Genomic DNA, 25,978 nt, shown 5'->3' with positions numbered 1-25,978 from the left:
GTGCTTTTTATGAATTGAGGAAATGCAGAAGAGGTAGGGGGGAGGGTGTTGTTTTGCTGACAGGGGTTAACTCAAAGGAGTGGATGAGAGAGTGGATGCAATTTATTATTGGTACTTCTAGTTCCAAACTCAAGTCTTCCCACCTTCCCAAACAGTCAATTCAACCATAGGTCCAAAGTAGCACCATATTTCTAAACTTAATGAATCAGAGAGAGAGAGAGAGAGAGAGAGAGAGAGAGGGCAAAATCAACAAATCAGCTCATCGAGTCGACAATTTGAACAGACAAACGATAACACAATATGAGACGGCGACGACCATCTAGCATGATCATGCTTTGAACTCCAGCAAGATCCATGCATTTGACAAGTAACAATGAATATGAAATTGTCAATCTTACAATTCAGCAAAGGCTTCATAAATCCAGAAACATTATTCAAATACATTCATTACCGTCACGGTCATAAAAAAGGAAGAAAAATGTATCCCTTGCTATCTGATATATAAATCCTTCATGACGCACGCAGCAAAGTTTCTTCTTTCTATTTTTTTCCAGCAACGGGTGCTCAGTTCATGCACAAATAAAGTTAGTTTCAGACAAGAAGGGAGGACTAGATTCTCCCCCAACTTTCAGTTTTAATGATATAGCATCAAGAAATTCAAATTTCAGGCTTGGTCATCAATGGTTTTCCCTTTCAAGTAAGCAGGGCTGTCGTTTTACAAATCGGGCACAGATTCTTCTGGATTAGCCATTGTTTGATGCAACTGGTGTGGAAGTCATGCCCACAATCTAGTGTGCCAATATCATCCTCATCAGCAAAAGCCTCCTGCCATGATAAGGTTTTATACAAGGTAACAAGGACAAGTAAATCAGCTGCATTAACTAATTGAAAGCAACTAGTTGTGTTCTTGTGCGGATAGCGATAGTTGCATAGCTCATACCTGACAGACACAGCATGGTTCCACATCTGCAGGGGATTTTTCTGAAATACAGAGAAATTTTCGCTGTTTCATGCACTTCATAATAGTCTCCTCACTCAGTCCAGTGCTAACATCTCCTATACGTTCCCCCAGTGCCAGCAGTTCCTATTGTCCAAAAGTACAGTAATAGGAACTGTTCCGAAACAAACAAAAAAAAAAAAACATGGGAAAAATACTTGTCCCCATCTTACCTCATAAGACATGTTATCAACATCAAGGCGCATGTCTCTATGCCTGTCGTGCATCTCAGCCATGCCATGATATATGAATGGGTCAAAGAGCATATAATCCTGACATTACCACATGAATGTTGATTGTCAAACATATGTAATACAATGTATTTAGCAATAAGATAAGCTACTTTCCCCTTGTTCAACAAAAGCATTTAACCGTAAATACTAACAGAAAAGAACAATTAAGCCTGTACCTGCTCATAAACATACCCAGATGCTTGCAATTTAATTATGCTGCCCTTACAATCGTTAGTTTCATCTTTCTCCCCAACCCTATAATTTTTTCCCACATACCATTTAATCAACCCCATCAAATCATAGTCCACACCATGGAGATGCAGATGATTGATTATCCAGATATTTTATATTCTTACTCGAGAAAAAATCCTATATAATGCTGATGCACAAAGAACAACGTCCAATGTGCCGCACAAAAAAAGGAAAAAAAGGGGGGAATGAACAGTAGAATAACCAGTATTCCGTGCTACTTTCTTCTATAGGACATACTTCTGCTATGTTTGCATGTTAACCCAGTAAAGTAGACTGACCACCTTCACAACACATCAGAAGGTTGTTTAGGTAGAAATTGTTGTACAAGATTTATTTCGAACAGGCTTTTTTCATGTCACAACTAGTATACCCCTTACTCAAGGTGCACGTTGGCAGCTAAACTGTAACCAGATTTGGCCATAGAAATGGCACAAACAAAGCTCAGTGTCTTCTATGGTGCTCCAATGTACTTACAGAGAATGAAAAATCAAATTTTAAATCAATCAGAATATATGACAGCACCTGCATTGAAGATATCTAACCTTGTACCTCCATGTTTTTGTACTTGTCAAAAGACCATGACTATTAGCCTAAGCCAGATACCAAAACAGCCTTTTGCAGTTGCAATAAAACTTATAGATTCGAAGTTAAACCAAACAGAAATTAAAGTAAAGGTCAATAGCAAACCTCGGCGCGTAAGTTCTCACCCCTACGCATAGCATTCAAAACTTGACGAATCTGCTACACATGACAATTATAATGGTTAGTTCCCGAGGGAATGATTCTTTTGCAAAATTTAGTGGGATATAGAAGAATAAAACTTGAAACACGGATGCCATCGTATAACCAGTCCGAGGCAAGAACCATTAAGTAAAATGCAAAATAATTCCACTCAACCCCACATCCAACCATAAAACTTAATGTGCAAAAGTGAAAGAATATGACTATAACAAATATCAAAATAGTAAAGAATTCAGGGACAAAGCCGGAGATCTATATGAATGGGGGCATCCTCAAACAATGAAGATATAATTTAAAAAGCTAAATAATTTACCAAACAAAATACTTATATATTAATCAATCAGATTTTTCATACAACATATTACAACATCTCTTCATGCGTTTTCATGTTTTAAAAGCATTGCATGACAACTTCATTACCAATACAATCAAATATCTCTCCCTATAAAAATAACCATGTAATCATCCATCCATTAATTTCCCAGCCAATTTCTCAACCGAATGTTTAGAAATTTCATGGCCTAAAATGCTCCTTCAATGTTGGCAGTAGCAACTGGAAGAGTTAATGCTAATGTCACAAGCAAGTAAACTAGTGAAACACCTTACTAATGTCACAAGCATGTACATTTTTATTCTACCAAAAAACCTGTGTAGGGGCATCTGCCCCCTGTGGGCCCAAGGTGGCTCCGTACATGAAAGAATAGTTTAATTTTCCCAATCAGAGGCCAAAGTTAAATACTACGTGCTTTACTGTAGCAGTACAAATTAGAATTAGCTCCCTACACACATAAAATGTTATATTATCATTAACACACCTATTTAGTACCCAGTCAACGCAGTACATATTCACTCTGGGAGTTTCACCTTACTCGTAAGAAAAGAGTGGCACCATTGTCACCCCTATTTTATTTACCCAGCGACCTTGTTTTGCCACCCCTACAAAATTTTGTAAACAATTTTTTTTCTAAATTGCCATTATTCCCACAATATGTCTATCTTAACAACTCCACCACCCACCATATAAACACTCTTTGTAACCCTCAAATTTTCTCTTGATTTCAGATAACAGTGCTGGCCCTTAGCAAAAGAAAAAAGGCCAGTGTGTGCTGGCCTCTTCTTGTAATGGTCTCCCTTAAAGTTATTTTGTGAAATGCTAAATTTGCAATAAAGAGTTATGGGGTAGGTGAAGTAGATCGCGCCGGGGGGGGGGGGGGGGGGGGGGTGGGTTGAAATAGAGCCCCTCAAAAGAAACGGGACAGGACAGAAGTATCTTATTTAGCAACCACAAATTGAAAAGTGGAAAGTTAAAACCTATATTGTTCATCAACTACTGTGGAGAATATATACAATATTATCACAAGAAATGTGAATACTCTCATTCAAGTAAAGCATGAAAAAACTTTTAAGACATGAAAGTTCCAGTAACTAAGAGATATTCCAAAAAGGTGATACTAAGATTTACTCTGAATATCAAAATGATGACAGAAACTGACAAAAGCCATTGCAAAATTAATTCTAAAGATGTAATATCCAAGATATACAGTCTCCAAAGAGTACATGTACAGTGAGAGTGTACTTGAAAAGTAGGAAAAAAAAATAAAAACACAAACCTCAGATATAAGTCGGCGCCTCCCTTCGATGTCAGCTGCTAATGCCCGCAGTGACTGGGGCATATTAAGAGCATCATCACCATGTCTGTCCAAGAATGTGGACCTAGGATGTGGTAAGTGACGAGCCTGGTTATTAGACCCAGAAGAACTTCCTGAATCCTGTGCGGAAGCAGGTCCTGAAGGTACTGGGTTATAATGACTATGACCTCCGGGTTGAGAATCAAAAGAAGGAAACAAAGACCAATCTATTGTACTTTGATGATTTTCAGATGGAGGGTTGTTGGCACGGATCAATGCAGGAGTAGCCACAAAACGAATGCCAGAACTGGGGCCACTTCTTGAAGAGGAAGGGGCACCTACAGAAATGCTTAATTCTCCAGAGGCCAGACCCCAAATTGTGGGATCCTGTGCTGAATTTCTCATATCATTGGCAGTTGCATAAGTCGAATGCTCCACATTGTTTCGGGGAATGCTTCTTAAGTTTGCTTCTCCTCTTAACTCAGCACCTCTGTATCCAGACAAAAGAGAACTTGGTAAGCTGCCCACTCTTGAACTGGAAGCACCATTCCAAGGAAAAGGAAGCATGTTTCCTGACGAACCATTCATATGCATTGCAGGAAACTGGCTTTGGGGACCAGCCGAATTTGTTGCAGCTGCAGTTATTGACCTCCCTTGTGATGATAAGTTGGATGGAGCAGATTCTTGCTGAGGCCCAGAACAAGCCCCCCTACAAAAAAATTCCCGCAGTGAGCTTGCTCCATTTCCTGTTGCATCTATTGAAGGAAAGGTATCAGATGCCCCAAGTCTCAAACCAACCCTGGTTCTTGAGTTTTGTTCTGAAGGACCACCACTAGGAGAACTACGCAACAGTGTAGATAAACTTAAATTACTAGGACTACAACGAGCAGAACCAGTATTCCAAGCACTAGTTTCAGCTTGTGGAAGGGAGCTAGAACTTCCACCAGAATAAGCCTGGCCTGAAGTACCCTCAAGGGCCTTTCGCTTGCATGATAAACCCCAAGATCCAAAAGAAGAACTTGGGTTGCCATCATTTTCCTCAACCAGAAAATCAGTGCTTCTGGATAAAGTCCCAACAATATCGGGTGAAGCACTACCAGAAGATGTCTGTTCTGTTTCTAATCCACCTGAAATATCATCCTCCATGCCAGGCACACTATTACCACTACTTCCCACATATCCAGAATTTATATTTTCATTTTGAAAGCCCTGAGAAAAAAATGGCCCACCTTGAATCTGATTGCCACTGATTCCAATAAGAGCTCTCCCAGGAAAAAGGATATTTTGTTCAACTCGTCTTTCTTCTGAACTTTGACCAATCACAGGACAAGCACTATAAGGAGATGAACAACCTTGTCCCAATTTCATCCCATCATCATCAACTGGACCCAATCTAGAGCTAGGTTCACCTGAACCACTCAAGTTCTGGTTACTAGAGGCATTTAAACATGGAATCTCACCAGATGTTACCATATAACTTGACAACCGGTTTTCAACAGGATTTAGCATATTAATCAAAGAAGTCTGCTGACTCATACTAGTGCTGTTTGAGAGAGATCCAAGCTCAACATCTGTGATTTCAACAACAGTATCAATACCACTCCCTTGACCTTGCATTAGGGTCAACAAATCACACCAAATAAACCGGGCTCAAAAGACACTATATGGTGTTCACAGGTGGTTCAGATAAAACCCTAGTGTAAAAGATCGGGAATATTAACTTAATGCTGGTACTCTGAATGTAAGAAAACAAAATTGCAAACATTAGTTCAAATTCATATACAAATAATATAGCAAGAGATAAGACAGGATTCAGATTTACTAATGGGGATAAGATGATATAAAATCAATTTCTTGCATTATGTGCATGCCTTTAACTGAAAACCCTGACCCTGGAGATTGATAAAATAATAATAAAAAAATCAAAATGGTGGCAAAAATAAGAAGGTGCATGAAACAGTCTGAGACTAGTCACGTGGTGTAATTCAGGAAGATGTAAGCTCATCACTAGCAGAGCAATTACAGCAAAAACACCTAAAATGAAAACGGTATGAGGAATTTAACCGGGAGAGAGAGGGAGGGGGAACAATAAACAAACGTAGGACAAAGTAATAACAGAAAGAAAATTAGAACACAGAGAACAGTCAGCTATTTCTCAAACAATAAACTTAATTAATTTTGTATGGCATAAACTCTCTTACAAAATAGCACCTTAAATATCAAAAATATCCTAAACCCTAATATAACTTAGCACCATAGTATTACATGTAAAGCCAGTTGACCATCAATTCTAATCCACATTAGTAATTTAGTAGAAACTAAACAAGAAGCTTCATACTTGGAATGTTGATATACTTCACCCTTGATATGGTCAAGGATGTCATAAACTATAAGTTTTATATCTAAGAACTCTCAGCCTAGCTTACTCCAATATGTGAACTTTTACTCGCAAGTTTAATCATGCGATTCTTACACAGTCAAGTGTGAACTTTTTAAGTAACTGTATTAATGTGCTCAAGTTAATTTAGTTTTGCACCAAAATAAAGTTGAACCGGGTCTGGTTGACCAAGAATCAAGTGTACAACACTCTTTCTCAATCTTACTCAGGCAGACTTAATTACTGGAAAGAATTGGTCGGAACAGGTTAGAATTTGGTTGAACTCAATAAGACATACTGTAGCGAAACTGATCACTCAGTTGCAGCTTGGTGCGAATCAGGCTAGCTGAATTAACCCCCTCTATTGGATCAAAAAGACTAAATCAAATGAACTTAACTTAATTCCTAAACACTCGTGCTTCTACCGAACAATTTACGAATAATGAAAATCTTATGCCATTATCAATAGCAACAAAAATGATATTAAAATCCACCACAGAATCAAGAACAAATAAGCCTTGATATCAAAATCCAATAACTGATATTATAGCCGTCCATCACATGTTTAAACCAATGCAAACGGGATTAAACATCTCCAATAGTAATGTTGTTAATGCAAAGTAATTGACCAGCTCATAAAACCCAATAAAAAAGATGCAAATTAGAAACTTGTGAAAAATCGCCCAACCCATTTCTTCAACTGGGTTCGAATTTTGAACATATCCAACTCAGGATCTTTGCAATTCTGGCCAAAAACCCAACCAAATTGATTTATTTTCAAATGATTCGACTCAAACCAGTAAAACAAACCAAACCCAGAACGCATAATCAACAGCTAAATTCAGGTCATTTGGGTCCGTTCCGATGCTCCTAATTCTCTCCAATTCGGAAGAAATTAAAACCACAAAAACAAATAAAATTAAAAAAATTGAAAAAAAATGTAAGATGACAAGCCAAGGAATTAATGGTGGGGAAAGAATGAGGAAGAATAAGTACCGGAGGGTAGAATGGGGAGGACGAGAGATGATAGACGGAAGCGGCAGGATCAAATGGTATGGTGAGAAAACGTCTCCCACACACTCTCTCTCTTCTGTCTGTGTTCTGAGTCTCTGATTTTCCTTCTTCCTTCAGTTACTGGTTTATATTATTAAACCAATTTAATGCGAAAGAGATAACCCGGAATGCGACAAAAAAGCCCAACTGAGAGCAATGGATGAGAGAGACAGAGGGAGAGAGGATGCAGGAGTAGACTTGGTATTCGTGTCGTTTTTGTGTAATACTTGATAGCTTAACAGATTATATCGTGTAATACGCATTAAAATAAGGGAATTGTTATTAACACTCCAAAAATCTCATTCCACACTCCAAACTTTCTATATTTGGAAAGAAAAATACACTTGTGAGGAGTGTAGAATGAGATTTTTGGAGTGCCAATAACACTTCCCTAAAATAAATAGTTAATACGACCCAATCCAAAATCAACCTGTTAATATTATCAGGTAATATGACCCGACCCGTTATCTGTTAAGAAAAATATTTTTTAAATCAATAAAAATGAAAATGAAAAACATAATTTGTGACATCCCGTCCCGAAATTATCGAAAACGTACGTGTGAAATGACCACTTTGCCCCTAGTTCGTTTCTTTTACGTTATTGGTTGTTTTGGGTGGTGTTGGCATGTGTTGGGCCACACACACACACACTGTCACTCTCCCTCACCCTCTGTCTTTTCCCTGTCTTTCCCCCCGAGAACCCCATTCCTTCTTCTTCCTTTTGAAAACGTACAGACAAGCCCAAAACCCCTCAAACCTCTACAGATCGAGGAAACCAAGGTCACAGTCGAGATCGTGAAGCTCGTGGGAGTCCAGTCGTACCATTTTCAGGTGAGAACTCCGTCGTTTTCACGTCGATTTGACGATGTCCGTTTTGAGTACTATTCATGCAAAAATAATTTAGCAAGTTTTTGGGATTTTCAGCTCGTAGGTGACTTGGTGAGGTCCCAGGGAGCCTCGGAGTGCTTCGTTGGAAAAGTTTTGACGTCGGAATCACTGCGTTTGAAGTTGACCGGAGTTGGGAGGTTTGGACAGGTATGATCTAGTAGTTTTTGACCCTTAAAAATTGTATGGTCGTGTTCTACTAGTCTTAGGCTTCATTTTGGTGCAAGAATCGTGAAAAATGGTTGAAAAACGAGAGAGAAAACAAGGTTTGCAGGTTTCGTGATTTTCCGGCGCCGGCGATGGCACCGGAGGTTCGCCGGAGAAGGAGACGGAATATTCCGTCAAGTCTGATGGAATATTCTTGACGCCGTTAACGGAATCTGTCAAAACTGACGGAATATTCCTTACGGCGTCAGTTGACGCCGTCAGCGTGCCAGGCACGTGCCTGCGCGTGGCCGGCGCGTGCGGCGGTGGAAAATTTTTCTAAAAATTTGGGTGTGATCCTGAGGTTGTGTAGAGCACGTTGGTATATTCATTTGTCCAATTTGAGCAATGTATGAGAAGTTATTACAAGAAGTTGGTTATGTGCTTTAAAATTGACGTTTTTATAGTTGTTTTCGCATATAGGTGATACGTATCCCGAGGACGAGCATGGTCACTTGAGGCAGGGGGGCTACGACCCTTCCACATATCAGTGAGTGGGCTTTTGGTTTTCCGTATATACCTATATACATTTATTTTCCCAGAAATTATTTAAAAAGGGTTAATTGTTTTATGCCATGCACCATATTATTATCGTTTGTGCATCATTACATGCATTAGTAGTGGCATACATATATATATATATATATGCATATTTGGTGTTGTGGAGCACAAGTAAGTGCCAGGTAAGCGTTATTCATATTTACTTTCAGTAGTGGTTTGAGATGCTTAGAGAGCTCATAACCTGCACCCCCGGTGTTAGTGCTCCTGCCCAGAGTAGGGCACAGTCCTTCACGTGATGTTCACCTCCCGCACCACACGCTTAGCTTGGATCCAAGTTAGGTGCACAGTCATGTCGTACAGACCACATTAGGTGGTTCCGACTCGTAGGTGACCCGCGATTATTCGCACAGCCTTCACGTGATTGTAGCACTAGAGCGTATATATGTATTACACCCAGGCCTGTCGTACAGACCACTTTAGGTGGTTCCGACTCGTGGGCAGGTTCAGTTATTGAGTTTGAGATTTGAGCTCTATATGCAGCCGTACAGGTCACGTTAGGTGACTCCGGCTGCCAGATTATGTGTTATTGATATGATTTATACCTGAGCACTTACATTTCATTATGAGATTTTGACATGGCATATTCTTGAGCATGATTGGCATATCTATATACATACGTATATATATGTTTATTTTCTGGGAAGTATACAGGTTTTACGGCAAGAGGTTAGAACGTATTTTACTAAATGGTTTTAGAAAAGCTTTGTTTTTGCCCACTCACGCTTTTGTTTTGCGCCCCTCCAGGTTCTAGTTGCTTAGCAGTTTCGGTGGTTTCCCAGAGGGCTTTTCCGGCATTTCTGACAGACGCTCACCAGCGTAGGGTCACCCTCGGGTGTACTATTGTCGTATCATTTTTCTTTGGACTGCTGTAGACTTATTGCTCTGAATTTAGCGTCTCACTTACGCTAGCACTTGTTTTTAGTACTTTGTATGCTAGTTTTTAATTATTCGTACTTTTTATATTACTACTTTATTAGCTTCGGCACGTGCACATGGTTACGTCACCTTCGTGTGACGGCCAGCACGCCCTGATCTCGGTCGGGGTGTGTCATAATTTGATCCAAAAAATGTAAAACATAATACTAAATTAGTATATACATACTAAATTTCTGAGTTGATCCCTTCATGAAAGTTGTAAAGTTTTTCATTACGAGTGATTACATTTTTCACACTTCTACAATAATTATTATTAATTTTGCACTCAAATAAAAAACATTGTTCAGAGATTTAGAGGGTTTTAAAAATCTAAACAACTATGTAACCATCGTCTAAACGTTGATGATGAAATTATGAACGTTTATTATGCTTTCACATCTTTCAGACTTATACATTAATGATTATGAATTTTGTTTAATTTTGAACTCCCTTAAAAATACTATTCATGAGAGTTTGTATGGTTTTAAAAATTCAAACGATCATATACCTATCCTCAAAGTGTAAAGGATGCGACTACGAGCGTTTGCATATTTTTTTCATATTTTTCGCACATGTAAATTAATTATTATATACTTTTTAATGTGTATGGTATTTTTAATGTGTTTTATGATTTTTTGTCACATCCCAGCCTGGGCCCCCACCACATCCCAGGCTCGACTCCACCGTAGCACGATATTGTTCGCTTTGGCCCCCGACCACGCCCTCACGATTTTGTTTCTGGGAACTCACACAAGATATTCTCAGTAGGTCATCCATCCTTGGATTGCTCTCGCGCGAACTCGCTTAACTTCGGAGTTCTTACGAAAACCCAAGCCAGTGAGCTCTCAAAATGTCTCATGCTAGGTAGAGATAGGAATATACATATAAGGCTTACAGAATCCTCACCCTGGGTGATGTGGGATGTTACAATCCACCCCCCTTAGAGGCCCGACGTCCTCGTCGGCACACCTAGAAGGTAACGAAGCCATAAAGTGTAGTGATGTGGAAAGTGTGAATAAATTTAAACCTAAGAGTGCCTAAATACCAGAGTGCGATGGTGAGCTGGAATGAACCCATTCACACGTGACGTCAGAGCATAAGTAAAGTACAATAGAGTAGGTAAGGATTATACCCTCAGAGGTAGCCACTTATACTGAGACTCGCCAAGAATCCTCGTTGATATGAACTTTCAGCAACTAAAACCTGGAGGGGCGCAAAACAAAAAATGTGAGTGGGCAAAAACAAAGTTTTTGAAAAAACATTTCTCTTTTTAAACATAATAACCCCTCACCGTAAAACCCATATAATTTCCCAGAAATAGTAATACATACCTATGTAGAAATCATGCTCAAGAGTAGTGAAAACCAAGTATATGCCATGTCAAGTATCTCAGCAATAAAATAAGTAAGCTAGGTGAAATAAATCAATATACTTGATATGTCAGCCGAAGTCACCTAACGTGACCTGTACTGCTGAGCCTAAAGTTAATCTACTAATTCATGCACACGAGTCGGAACCATCTAATGTAGTCTGTACGACAGGCTGGGTGTAAATAAGTACGCTTAAGTGCTACGATCACGTGAAGGTTGTGCGACGAATCGCAGGTCACCTATGAGTCGGAACTACCTAATGTGGTCTGTACGATAGGCTGGCACCTAACTTGGATCCAAGTTGAGCGTATGGTGCGGGAGGTGAACAATCACGTGAAGGCTAGGCCCTGGCCTCTGGCTTAGCACTAACACCGAGGTGCAGGATAATGAGCACTAAATGTATCTAAACATAACCATACTCACCATAATCACTATTATCGTGATATACTCACCTGAAACTTACCTGGGCCTTTGCAGCATCAACAAATATTATGCATACGTATACTAATACATATACTATATATATAGAAAACCGAAAGCCCACTCACCTAAGATCTGCTCTACACTCCCTAACACGAATATCGAAATGTTTGGAACGATCATCACCTAAAACAAATATCAAACCAAGTAATTTACAAAAAACACATCCCCAAGGACGCTCTAGAATGATTTAAGACCCATTGACCAAAAGTCAATCGACGGTAGGGTCCACAACCCTATATAACTCGATCCGGAAAATCTGCATCTCAGATTTCTGATCCATAAGTTCCAAAGATCCACATTATGCTTCTAGAACAATATACTAAAGTTTCATTACAATCCAACGGCTAGATCTCCACCAATTGCAAATTCAAGTGACGGTTAACGTTTTATTTTATAAACTTACAATTCCAATTCGGGAAGATCCTTACGTCGGCTTCCTAATCTGTAAGTTTCTATGGTCCTGAAATATTACGTACTATAACGTATTAAAGTTTAGTGATGATCCAACGGTCGGATCGTCGATTGCTATAATCTTCAAGTGGCAGACCTTAACGAATTTCACCGGATTCTGCAGATTTTGTAGATTTTTTGGGCAATCTTTGGAACTCTATATCTCACTTGTTTGTCAACCAAATTTGACCCATAATTTACCAAAACGAAGCTAGAGAAGTGTAGAACAATATTATATCTGCTTGGAGTCTAACTGGTCGCTGGAGATGGCCTGAAAGACGACTGTCCGCTGGAAAACAGGGAAATTCGCTAGAATTTCTAGGCAACCTTTCAACGTCCATAACTTTGTCAATACTCAACGAAATCAAGTAATTCAAAAATGGAAATCATAGTTCTTAACGAGACAAAGAGATTAGTACCTTACATGATGGCTATATCATCGTGTTTTGGCCATAAAATGCCTCGAAAGTGGCGGAGGTCGCGGGAAACTGGGCAAACTTTAAATTGTTATGACTTTCTCATTTCTCCACCAAATCACACGATCCAAACATGAAAATTTATCTACACAACATGAGGAATCGATTTATACCTTTTTTGAGTTCAAAAGATGGCTGGGAATGGTCTGCATCACACCTAGAAGTCTCGGCCCAAAACCTTGTTCTTCGAACTCGAGGTTAGGATTCGTTTTCAATGAAACAAAACTCAAAATTGGGTTTATGGTGGTGAAGACATGCAGATAATGGTGGTTTTGATGTTCAACAAGCCAAAATCTTTGGTGATGATGGTGGTTTGTTTCACAGGAGAAAGGGAGAGTCGAGAGAGAGAGAGAGAGTTGGTTTGTTTCACGGGAGAAAGGGAGAGCCGAGAGAGAGAGAGAGAGTTAGAGAGGAGCTATGGAAGAAGAAGAAAAAGAAAGAGAGAGAGAGTTCCAGAAAAGTGGGGGTGGCCCCACGTGGCACTCATCCAATGGTCAGATGTGTTTTAAATGTCAAATTACCAAAATGCCCTCTACGTTTAAAAGTTCGTGGAATCTTTGTTATAACTCCAAATTACATTCTGCTTACGCCCACGCATCCGTAGCTTGATTACTATGAGGATACACTAAGAAAACAAGTCTTACGTGACACGACACAGCAGTCGATAAAAGTCAACGCATTTGCCTCAAAGGGCATTTTCGTAAATTCACTTATTAAAATTATAAAAAATCGTAAAATTGGGAACGTGTCGTTACATTATTAATCTCAATCTTTGCCTATAATATACTATAAACATAAATAAATGAATAAAACTTAAATTTTAAAATTTATATAGAATAATAATTAATAAACAATATATACATATTCATTGTATCTATTGTATTTTATAGTATGTTTTTTTAGTAGTTTAAAAAATTAAAATCATCAAAATAACTTTTTTCTTATCGTGTCGAAACAGGTTACCCGCGTATCACTCTCGTGTAAACCTGTTAAGGACCTGTTATTAACGGGTTATTATCGTGTAACCCGATAATTACCTGGTTAGTTATCGTGTTGATCCGAAACCTGTTATTTTCATGTCGTTTACGTGTTGTGTTAATGGGTCGTGTAAGAAATTGTCAGGTCTACGCAGGAGAGAGATTAGAGAGAGTAATGTAATGAAAATGCAAGAGAGAGAGTGCTGATGTTTAGAGATTTTTGCTGAGGTGGGCCATCAATGAGATGGGTGGGGCTCTCGTCTCTGTTTTCTGGATTTAGGTCCACATAGCTTGCATGCACTCGTTTTATAGGATCTCTTTCACCAAGGCCACCAGATCAAGTGATCTGGATCCTTAAAATTTAATCCAATGGTTAAAGTTATTATAACTTTTAAAGTAAACCTCTGTTTTTAGCCGTTGGATCAAATTGTAAGGGCCCGAATCACTTGCTCTGGTGGTCTTCGTGGAAAAGATCTAGAGAGGATCATTTTCCCGTGTTTATCCCACTTAGCATCTCCAATGGAAGTCCATGTTTAGGGACTCTCACTACTATTTTTGAGTACTCACTGAAGGACTTAAATAAAATCTTTGTATCTTTAAAGGAATATTGCCTCCAATGAAAGAGTCTTTATAGTTGAATCCTTATATTTAAAGTTTTTATGATTTTATGTGATAATTTGATTAGGTGCACATTTTTTGTTTATGTTAACATTTTTTTAATTAATTTAAAATATTAAAATTAAAAGCATTAAAATCATCAATCAAGATTGTAGACTTTGTTTTCCACTCAAGGTGCACATTTATTTGTTTATATTAACCTTTTTTAATTAATTAAAAGAATTAAAAGTATTAAAAGCTTCAATCAATCACTTAGTACTACGGTCTGGTGCTATTCATCTTCAATTGTAAGCGAGAGGTCTTAGGCTTAAATCTCATGGATGGCGAATTCGATACCAAATTAGGTTGTCCATTGTGTACTTATGGATGGCGAAGCTGAACTCACCTCTTCCCTTAGTTTAAAATATATCGTTGTACTCAGGAAAAAAAAAACTTCAATTAAGATTGTGGGCTCCATTTTTCATTCAAAGTTGTCCCTATGCAGTCTCCATATGCGAGGACATACACCATATATCCAGTGGGTCCCTATACTTTAGGAACTCACTTTTCGATCTATCGGAAATTTATTTTGTCTCTATATTTGTTTTATACCCATTTTATACAGTGGTTGTCCCTATTTTGAGACTCTACGGGAGATGCTCTTAGGTTAATTAAATAACAGTATGACAAAAAAAAGTTGATTAAAAAATAGAATAATGTTATTGTAAACACAAAAATCTTGTGACAAATGACAAGAGAACACATGTGTACAAAGAAAATGTTTGTATTAATGAATTTGTAGGGTTACAATCTCTTTACAACTTGATCTTCTGATTCAATCTCTAATAGGAGCATATTTATGCGACTTTGTTAGCTTATTTCCTTGTATTTAGTGAGTTAGTTTCTATATATTATAGTGTTTTAAGCTATTTTCGTGTGTTTGTTGGTTCAATTGGCTAAAGTGGCAAGAAAAGGCAATTTGGAGCATTTTAGAGCAGTTTTGAGCTTGGAATGGATAACACATGCATGGAGCAAGGTGAATGGACGAATTTGAAGTTCAAGAAAGGTTAAGAATATGCTAAAGAGATGGAAGAATTAATTCAAGACAAAGAAGATATGGATCTCAGCAAGAAAGAAGGAAACATGAGTCAAACTTCCTTATTTTGTCTTAGTTTTCCTAATCTTTTCCTACTTAGGTTCCAACAACAAGGAGGATCCCTAATTAATTTAGGACACCTAAATAAATGATTCTAGAAGGCCTAATCCCATTCCTAAAGGCATGCCACACCTTTCCTTCTAGAATACCCAAATCTTTGCCGCAAATCCCTTTCCCTTTCTCTCAAGGATGTTGCCGCACCCTTCTTTCCCTTTTCCTCTTGGATTCTAACATTTATTTACCCTTTTTCCTTGAGGATTTGGAGAGCAAATATTTCCCAAAATTAATTAATTAATGCCTTGCCTTTTCCCTTTATTTTGAGACTTTCTGCCGCACAAAAGAGAAACCATTCATTCATTCAGCCATCCATCGCACAATTCCGCACCAACCATCCATCTCACACCACAACCCAATTTCATACACACACACCTTGTGCCACAACTTTGCAAGGAGAAAGGAGAGGAGACCCTTGGAGCTGTACCTACCATTCAAGACTTTTGGATTGCTGGAGCATTTCTAGGTGTATTCAATCTTTTGTTTTCAATGTTTAAATTTAATTGTTCTTGTTTAAGTGCGAACATGAGGAGCTAAACTCGTTTTGGCTAGAGGATAATTCAAAGCCATGAACATATATGTGATATGAATTGATTTCATCCAATTATTGTTTTGTAAAACATGAATGCAATTTGATTAACTGCTTGATTGCTAACTTATTCTTGTATGTTGATTGAGGGTGCACACTTAGTTTGCATACATGAATTTGATGCTAAAATATAAGGGATTTTCACCTAATCGTTATGAATTTATATTTGCAAGTAGTGGAGGTCGTTAGTCACGATCGTGTTAAGTAAATTTCTAGCAAGAGTATCATGGTTTTCATAGTTACGAATGCCTCATCAATGCTTATGATTTTCATAGAACTTAATGATCTTTGATATGTATCTCTATCATGTTGTTCATATAGGGAACTTGATAAGAATAATTTGATTGCATCGCTAAGTCCAATTCAATGAAATTAGGAAAATTTGATAGTTAATTTGTGTAGTTCACAGTTAACTTGGGGCATTGTTATTCATGGTTTATTGGAATAATAATTGGAAATCGATTTGTATGCATATGTGTCATGTGTGGAGAATGACCTTCTAGCTAGCCATTCACCCATTAAATTACCTAATTTTGTCCAAAGTTGTTTAGAGTTTTTAAATCTATTTGCTTTTTACTTTAAATTTGTCAAAACCAATCCTCCCTTCAATATTTCGTGTTTTACTTAGTTAGAACCTATTTTAATTTGTTTCATTTAGTGTTTTGAGTCAAAGTTAAGTTATAATTCGTCCAAAATCATTCTTATTTTTGTTTTGAGTCAATTTGCTTGTTTGTGCTATTTTGAGTCATTCTAGTTTGTTTTGAGTTATTAGAGTCTAGTTTTTTGTTTTTGAGTTTAGTTTAGAGTAATTGAGTCTATTTTGAGAAGATTAGCAATCCCTCCTAATCCCCGGCCTATAACAATCCCTACTTATCCATACTACAATTGTCAAAAAGAGGGTTTAATTTGTGTGCTATTTTATATCACATCAATCTCCAAAATGTAAGGTGTAGTGTTGTTGATCCAAGGGTTGCGATGACTTGATCTTGGATGAATGGATGCTGCAATGTTTTGGCTTTTGGCAATGGAGGAACCGGCACTTGTAGGGCTACTTGGTGGTTCTTCACAGGTTTGACGAAGAATGCGGAGGGTTTTCCGAGTCTTCTTGGGTGTTTGGCGGGTTTAAGTGCATGGGAGCTTTAGAGTTTCAAAGCTTCAGCATCTGGGCGTGAATGATTTTCTGGAACCTTTTCTGTATCTTAGAGCCTCCTATTTATAAACTCTCCAAGCTTTGCCCACGGATGGATTTGTTCTTAATTGTGGGCTTGATTAATTGATGAAAGAACCAAGAGTTGATTTGTGGGCCAGTTCGTGATTTGTCTCTATCAATTAATATTTGATTTAATTTAATTAAAATAAAATAATTTCTTTCCGCCAAATGTTAACACATGTCTTTCTTGATGACTCGTCTGATTTTGATGAGTCATATCCATGTGTACGATTTGTGAAGACACATAGCGCATGCCACGTATGCCTTAGCATGTTGAAACTTTAATGTGTTAGTGAACATTTATTTCACCGAAATTTTGATATCTTCAAATGCCCCTACTTCAAGGTGCGTCGTATGCATGTGCTTGTCACATGTAGAAGATGTGTTTTGAAGTCCCTTGTATAGTGAATGCATTTGACCACTATGCTTTGAAGTACTTCAACGTAGATGTCGATTCAAGGGACGTCGAGGCTTGATCTTAAATTGGGCTGGAAGTTTCTTCAAAGGCCATAAAGGCTTGGTCTTGAATGAAACAGGACCACGAGGAGTTTCACGTGGCGGGTGATCTTCAGCTTTGGTAGTGGATAAATCGGCATGTGCTTGTTGCGCTTGTTGATTCTCTATGAGATTGATGAAGAACATGAGTGTTTGTTTTTCCCAGAGAGTTTTTTGAAGTTAAATTTGATTCAAGGGTGGTGCACACTTGATCTTGAATTAGAATTGTGATTTCTTCAAGGGCCGTCGAGGCTTGACCTTGAACAAATCGAAACACGAGTAGTGTCACATGGCTGGTGATCTTCTGCTTTGTTGGGAATGAGCCAGCACATATTTGTTATGCTTGTTTATTTTCCGCAAGCTTGATGAAAAACACAGGTGTTTGCTTTAACCAAAGAGCTTTATAGTTTCTTCTAAAAGTCTGAATTTACTTCATTTATCTTGAGCTAAATTTGATTCAAGGATGATAGACACTTGATCTTGAATCGAACTTATGATTTCTCCAAGGGCCGTTGAGGCTTGATCTTGAATGCAACAGGACCACGAGCGGTTTCAAATGATGAGTGATATTCGGTTTTGGTGGTGGAGGAATTGGCACGCATTTGTTATGCTTGTTGATTCTCCACGAGTTTGATAAAGAACACGATTGTTTGCTTTAGCCAGAGAGCTTTTTGGTTTCCTCCAAAGGTCTGAATTTACTTTATTCCTCTGGAGCTAAATTTGATTCAAGTATGGTGGATACTTGATTCAAAAATCACTGAGGCTTGATCTTGCATCTTTCTCTTAATGGTTAGAACCCACATTTTTCATTTTGATGTGACTGAACTTGACCTTCGTTTTCAAGCTACCTATGTACCCTTTCAAAAAAGAGATCAAGTCATAACATAGTTCAAAAGGTCAGTTTCTTTTTTGTGTCCTAACTTTTGCTTGAGTTGCCCTTTCGAGTTTTCAACTCAACGAACCTGATTTTTTTATGTCCTAACTTTAGCTTGAGCCGCCCTTTTGGGTTTTCAACTTAACAAACTTGATTTTTTTTGTGTTCAACGCATTTTAGGCTCTTGCGGGACATGAGCATTTGTTGTCGCCTTTTAGGCTCATGAGGATGAGGAGCTTGGGTATCACCTTTTAGGCTCGTGCTTACGAGGAGCATTTTGGTGTAGATTTGGTGTTGTTTGCAGTTTCAACTCGTGCAAGCAATGCGCGTTTGATGTGAATTTGTCAAGCGATCTTGGATAGGTGTTTTTCGTAGACTTCATAGCAAGGAGTCCTGACCAAATGATTCTTGAAGAATTCTTCGGGGAAGAAGCATCATGATGAGGATAAAATATCTTTGTATTAAAGTTTCATCATCTTTAACCATTTTATGCCACTTTAAAGGTTGACGAGAGCTTCTTTGCCTCATCCTTGATTTGTCAACTTATGGACAAGGCGTATGTTTCTTGCACAATGTTTCTGGAGTAACATGACTCCATCCTTCAACTTTATTTGGCTTGACTGGCATGGTTTTGGAGCATGCCCCCAGCAATTGAGGTGAAGATATTGAGTTAGATGAGCCAAAAGTGATGGTGGTATGGTTTGACTCCATCACATCATTAAGACCCAAGTCGATGACTTCTTTTTGGGCCAGCTTTATAATGAAATCTTTCAGCATAAAGCATTTTTCAACCAGATGATTGATGATGCGATCGTACTTGTAGTATCTTGGGTTGTCGATACGATTCATCTATTCTGATCGTTTGCACTCGGGTAAATTGATCACCTTTTTGTCGAGCAAGTCCTCCAACATGGCAAGCACATCGAAGTTGGGGAATGGATAAGACTTCTCCTCAAGATTCTTCAATGTGCATTTATGCCTCTCCTGGTCCGCTTCACCTTATCTTGTGTAGAGATTTTGACGAAAGCTGTGTTAACCACCATTGTTTCCTTAACAGGCTCCATCACGGATTTGTCCATTTTTCTGCCCAAAGATTTTATGTTTTCTGTAGTCAGTAATCTGGTTTTTCTTCCTATAATGGGCGGTGCTCAACTCTATGTCGTGGGCACGAATAGTTAGCTCTTTGAAAGTCCCGTGCTTGATGCCTTGGAGAATATAATGTAATCCACAATGCATGCCTTGTATGCACATCTCAATTGCGGAAATATCTGAAGGCCTGTCTTTGGAGTCGAGACTTAGTGAGCACCAATGGTTGATGTAGTCAACGACTGGCTCGTCCTACCACTGTTCTGTATTTGTAAGCTTCATCGTGTTGATGGTGTGATTGGTGCTGTAAAAACGGTTCAAGAACTCTCTCTATTTGATCCTAATTGTTGAGGGACTCAAGCTTTAGGTCTGTGTACCAATCAAATACATTCCCTTTCAAAGAGTGGACAAATTACTTCAAAAGGCAGTTTCCCTCCTTCCTCGAATTGTTGCAAGTCTCGACGAAGTGGGCAACATCCTGCTTTGGGTTCTCATTCCCATCGAACTGCATGAACTTAGGTGGCTGGTACCTCGTCGGCATCTGCAAACCATCAATTTGCTTGGTGTATTTCTTGAAGTACATCATGCATCTTGCGAAGAATCTTCGTATTGTGCCCTAATAGTGTTTGTGATCAAGTTCTGAAGTTGTTGGATGGAAAGAGAGATCATTGATGTTATTTCAGACTCTTGTTTTTGTTTCCCTTCAGCTTTGTTAACATGATGCGCCTTTTCCTCGCCAGACTCCTCATCATGATGATTCTTTTTTGGGTCAGGGTTAACTTCTCCATCATGCTGCGACTCCAACCTACTCATGAGCGTAGTGATCTACATGTTTTTCTCCTTGAAGATCCTTGTTAGCTTCGCGATCGCATCATTCTTCTGTGTAAGTTGCTCCTCAATGTAGTTGGTGCTGATGGTCATGACTTCTGCAACCAAAAGATGTGACTTTCCTTCAGACATTGAGGATGTTGACAAAGTCTCCGTGTGACAGTTACTGGTTGGTGATCTGCAGTAGGATCCTGTGCTTGAGTTTGCATTTGATGCCAGTAATAAAGAGTGCTCCCTCGAGTTCTTTGAAGACAAAGAATCCCGATGGCGGCTTTGGGATGTCATCCTGCGTGCCATAGCAGCATGCTTCGATGCCCCTAGCAAGGCTAGGTTGATAACTAGTGTGTGCCTCTGACACTCCCCTTGCTCCCTTAATGTCACCAACATCGAAGTGGCGCATTAAATGGTCACCGCCTTTACTTTGCTTCGAGTCATGATGTCGAATGATTTTCCATTTGTCGTGGAAGTGTTGATGCTCCTTACCTTAGTTGCGAAAGGAGATTGATTCTTCTTCGATGTCACTGATTTCGTTGGTTTGTTTGGATTTCAAATAAAGAAAGAGGTGAGAGACAGAGATTGTCCCACTGGTCGTGCCAAATTTGTGAATACGGAAATCTTGTGACAAATGACAAGTGAACACTATATAAAGTAAATGTTTGTATTAATGAATTTGTAGGGTTACAATCTGTTTACAACTTGATCATCTGATTCAATCTACGAAATGTAAGGTATAGTGTTGTTGATCTAAGGGTCGCGATGACTTGATATTGGAATGGATGCGGCAAGGTTTTGGCTCTTGGCAATGGAGGAATTGGCATGTGTAGGGGTGCTTGGTGGTTTTTCACAGGTTTGACAAAGAACGGAAGGTTTTCTGAGTCTTCTTAGGGTTTGAGTGCTTGAGAGTTTCAGAGTTTCAAAGTTTCAGCGTCTGGGCGTAAGTGATTTTATGGACCCTTTTCTATATCTTAGAGCCTTCTATTTATAGACTCTCCAAGCCTTGCTCACTGATGGCTTTGGCCTTAATTGTGGGCTTGATTAATTGAAGTAAGAACCAAGACTCGATTTGTGAGCCAGTTCGTGATTTGTCTCAATCAATTAATATTTGATTTAATTAAATTAAATTAAAATCAAATAATTCATTTCCACCAAATGTTAACATGTGTTATTGATGACTGGTCCGATTTTGATGAGTCACATCCATGTGTATGATTTGTGAAGACACATGGCGCATGCCACGTATGCCTTGACATGTCGAAACTTTAATGTGTTGGTGAAAATTTATTTCACCGAAATTTCGATGTCTACAGTTATAGCGATCAATTTTTTTTTTTTTTTTAAATTAAACTTATAAATCATATGATGTGCCATTAATAGAAATAAACACATTAATCAATACTTAAGTTCTAATTCAATTTTACACCACATCATATAAGTTGTAATCTAGCTACTATAACCTTAAATAATAATAAACACAATTTTTCCAAATAATAATCATTTATTAATTTTATTTTATTGAGAAAGATTTAGCTATTCAATATATCATGAGCCCATTGTGAGACTAAGTTCACCCCCTCTCCTGTAGGGTAGATAATATCGTTTGTTAAAAAAAATCAAATTTAAAACAAATATATCATTGCTTATTCACAAAAAATTGTATTTATGATCGAAACTATTTATATTCTATACTTAAATGTCAAAATTGTCCATGTGTATTACATGTTCGGTCAATTTAGTCTCCGTATTTTCAATTTGGCTGATTCAGTCCTTGTGTTTTAAACGTTAGACAATTTGATCAATTTCATTAATTTATTATTAAATATTTCATTTAAAATAAATTTAAGAAATATGAAAATCTCAATGTAAAATTAAATAAAAATACTTTTAATACGCCATTAATTTATAAACTCTCTCTTTTCAAAGAAACTAACTTAGTCATTGGAGATTTATTCGCCAAACCACCCCCCAACCCACTTCTTGGGAGCATGGCTTTAGTCATTTATCAAACGTGTTTAATTGTTTTGTAGTACAAATTTGTCTAGTCATGGACTCATCAGCTCCGAACGGAGCTGCATCAGACGAAGCAGCGGTGCTGACATCACCCTGTTTGGGGGCAATGGGTGGGATAACTTTGCTGGATGACCATGCTTGTTTGGCAAGACACGATCTGATCAGGATATGGACTTAATTAAATCCCATAAGTCTTGGAGTTCCTAAAATCTAGAGATTAGCTTGCGTAGCAACTAATCACAATTCCTATGAAGGTGCTACTTTTTGATATACTCTAGGATTATCCCGGTTTAGAATGAGCATTCTATCTTAAAAAGGTCTTTCTCCCACGGTATATACATCCATCTAGTGTTCATCTATAGTAATGCAATCTAAACACTTCAATTCTCTAGCCCATTGCTTGACATTCAAATCATTCACTAACTTGACCGTCGAATAGCCTTTGGTCGACACATCATCCCTCATTGGCCATAGCCTTGCTCACAGTTCTTTACTGTTTTGCACGTTTCTTGAGTTTGTGCACAACCACCATTCACGGCGGTGCAAATTTGGTTCCGACAATTGGTGCTTCCATTGAGAGTGAACTCATGTTCCTCTTGGCCAGATCATTTTACCAACTAACATGTATGCTGAAGAAATCTCAATTAACGCCAACGTTAACCCTACTGGTAAGCATAATATGCCTTTGGACGTATCCGTTATTCCTAAAATGGGTAACCCGCCACCTCAAGTCATTGCAAACCCTAGGGCAAGTAACAGCCTGCAGAGAGCAACAAGTACACCAGGAGATGGTGAAGATCTAGTTAACAGGCCACCTCCCTCCATAAACTAGATCTAGGAAACCTAGACAAAGATCAACGCCTTTGTCGACAAACTGTAAAAAATCAAATCTTCGCTCAAGCAGAAAGTCACTCCAACTTTGTGGACATCGAAAGATGCATGAAGAACCTGGAAAATTCAAGCGGAACGACCCCTCCAAATCAAATCCCTGTTTTCGGGTATGGAAACATAAGCACCATAACCCCGAAAGGAAACCCCATGACATCACCTGCGGTCCTGACATCAGTAAATGTCATTGATCCAAGCAAAGGTTTGTTACACAATGGTCAAATTGTTAACGTAGTTTATGAGGGAAGACCACTAACCCACTTAATACCCCTCCAGATACAACAAGAACACAAAGAGCGAAGACCAGTTGTTTGAGATTCAACGAACCTGAATCTTCTGAGGGCTAAGAACGGCAACACCTTTTGGATAAAGCAATTCGTATAAGCTTGGTTAGAAATGATTTGCCTTGTACCCTAAACAAACCAATAGTCCGAGTTAGGACACTGCTTTCAATGACAATCAAAGATGTGCCATCGCCATCCAGTTTCAAACTGTTTCGTGATGATTTCGATCTTAATTACCACATCATGCATTATTGGAATGTCATGACGCTATACAACAACAACAATGCTTGGATGTGCAAGATGTTTCTATCTATTTTAAAAGGACTAACAATGAGATGGTATTCAAAGCTGCTAGCTAGATCCATCGATTGTTTCGAAAGCTTGGCTGACATGTTTACAAACACTTATTCAGTGTACTAAGACATTCGCAAATGTCACAAGGCCATGTTCAGAATGGTTCCTCAGTCTAAGGATGAAAGCCTCAAAACCTACTTGAAGCGCTTCCGAGCAGCGCTGGCGGAGGTGGAAAAACTTGATGATAAGTTGCCCACCACGACATTTAAACGAAGGCTATACGTCCATTCACCTGTTTTTTAGAAATTGAACAAAAATAAGTACGACTACGTCACTTTGGTGGAGTGCTTTAATATAGCGGAGGGTCTGACTGATTGCGATGAAAAGAGCAGAAGAACGACAATCGAATCATATTATTCTAAGAATATTGATAGAGAGGAGAATGTAAGGATAAACAAGCCTCACCAAAGTCAAAACAATAAACTGCTCTTAACACCACAATCAACATCCTCCACAATATAAAGGACAAGCCATTCCTCAGGCACCCAAAGCCATTCCTAGAGCACTTAGCAAAGAAGAATCCAAACGAGTACTGCTCTTTCCATAAGAGCACTGGTTATGCCACCAAAAGCTACCACGTTCTAAGGGACCACATCATAGAGTTCTTGGATCAAGAGCACTGTTAGGAATTCATCAGAGACAAAGTAAGAAAGGAAGGCTCAGTTGAACCCAAAGATAGGGAAGATCGATGATAAGTAAAGAAGCCTACCCTTAACATAAACTGAATCTATAGAAGGCAGGAAACTCTAAAAGACGGAGAAGCAACAAGAAAGTCATAAGAAATCCAATACCGATTGTTTTGAGATGGTTCTCCTATCAGTGCCTCCAAACCAAGTAAAAAAAAGGTAATCTGAAAAAGCAGTTTGATTCCCTTCATAGGATATTTAAGCAGTTCACTTCAAACTCAACCGCAATGCTGCCGTCTGCACGAAGACATGTTGATGGAGAACACATCTTTTAATGCCCCACCCTAGACTTATCGCCAAAAGTGATCCTTGATGTAATTTTTTACACCATATCATAATTTTCTTAGAACTATGCTAGTGATTTAATTCTCCATCCTAGAGATATGTAGACAACCATTCCCGAATTCAATCACACCCTTCTATCAATCAATCCTATTTTGGTCATGAATAACGAAGTTTTAGATGTCTTAATTTCAACGATTGTTATTTCTTTTTCCTTTTTTGTTTTGGTGATGTAGGGAATACCTTACTCGTCTCACACAAATGCATAAACTTTGAAAACTTTGCACGAATCCAAGTCTAAAAGTTCAAAGCAACACTCTCAAAGGAGTTTCTCTTAGCCCAATTTGTCTCAAACTATCAACTGCTTAGGAGATTCAAGCCATAAAAAGCGCAGTTACGATCGACGAGCTACGGGCACAGACACATAATACCCTGACCTGGAAATCTAGTGCACCAATTGGCATCCGAAAAGTTTATACAACTAGAAAAGTTGCGGATTATAACATGGAAATCCAGGCTCTACGCTATTCATGGAATAATCGAGAGGCAATTTGGAAATCATCCGAAGGTGGCTTTAAACTTCAACCCTGAGTATGACTACTTCTACCTTGAACCAACATATTAAGTCAAGTATGTTCTGCAACATGGTATTCTAGCAGGTCCAAAAAGGGCACCCAGACTAGGCAATCCTTAGGAGGAATTTTATTCCAAATGAGCTCCTATACGCGGAAATGCTTTGGCTAAACCAGCCAAGGTAGTCCAATCGGAAACGCTCAAGTCCGATGCATAGTTTGACAAAAGGATGTAAATAGTGTTTACGACCCATATGTAGGTGGCTAGGTCTCCAAAGAACTTTCGTTTAAGATTCACTGGAGAAGAACACACAATACGAGTTAAGAAAAATGTGCTTTCTTGACATCATGTTGCAACTAAAGGTCATTGGATCGGCAGCTATGAGAAGGCAAAGGCAGAGCAAGGAGGTTCTT

The 25,978-nt window shown here is 38.5% G+C and overlaps 1 protein-coding gene across 5 annotated transcripts; it reads right to left on the bottom strand.

Annotated features, from left to right (window-relative positions):
• Window positions 1-246: 246 nt before the first annotated feature.
• LOC137728748 (E3 ubiquitin-protein ligase MBR2) lies at window positions 247-7,501 on the bottom strand. Of its 5 annotated transcripts, none has more exons than XM_068467504.2 (6): window positions 7,225-7,501; window positions 3,834-5,586; window positions 2,170-2,220; window positions 1,171-1,269; window positions 941-1,084; window positions 247-825 (listed from the first exon to the last, which is right to left on the bottom strand). In XM_068467504.2, exons 2-6 carry the CDS (start codon window positions 5,466-5,468, stop codon window positions 694-696), a joined length of 2,061 nt encoding a protein of 686 aa, XP_068323605.1. In that variant the 5' UTR covers window positions 5,469-5,586; window positions 7,225-7,501; the 3' UTR covers window positions 247-693. The 5 variants fall into 5 exon arrangements, with proteins under 5 accessions (XP_068323605.1, XP_088533504.1, XP_068323604.1 ...); XM_088677378.1 differs by having other exon boundaries at window positions 3,834-5,422; window positions 7,225-7,374; XM_068467503.2 differs by having other exon boundaries at window positions 2,170-2,223; window positions 7,225-7,365.
• Window positions 7,502-25,978: the final 18,477 nt, after the last annotated feature.

The sequence above is a fragment of the Pyrus communis genome, chromosome 10 (assembly GCF_041283825.1).
Source record: "Pyrus communis isolate YQ-2024b chromosome 10, ASM4128382v1, whole genome shotgun sequence".
In the NCBI taxonomy this organism is placed as follows: Eukaryota; Viridiplantae; Streptophyta; class Magnoliopsida; order Rosales; family Rosaceae; genus Pyrus; species Pyrus communis.
This window is presented reverse-complemented; position numbering and strand designations above follow the sequence as displayed.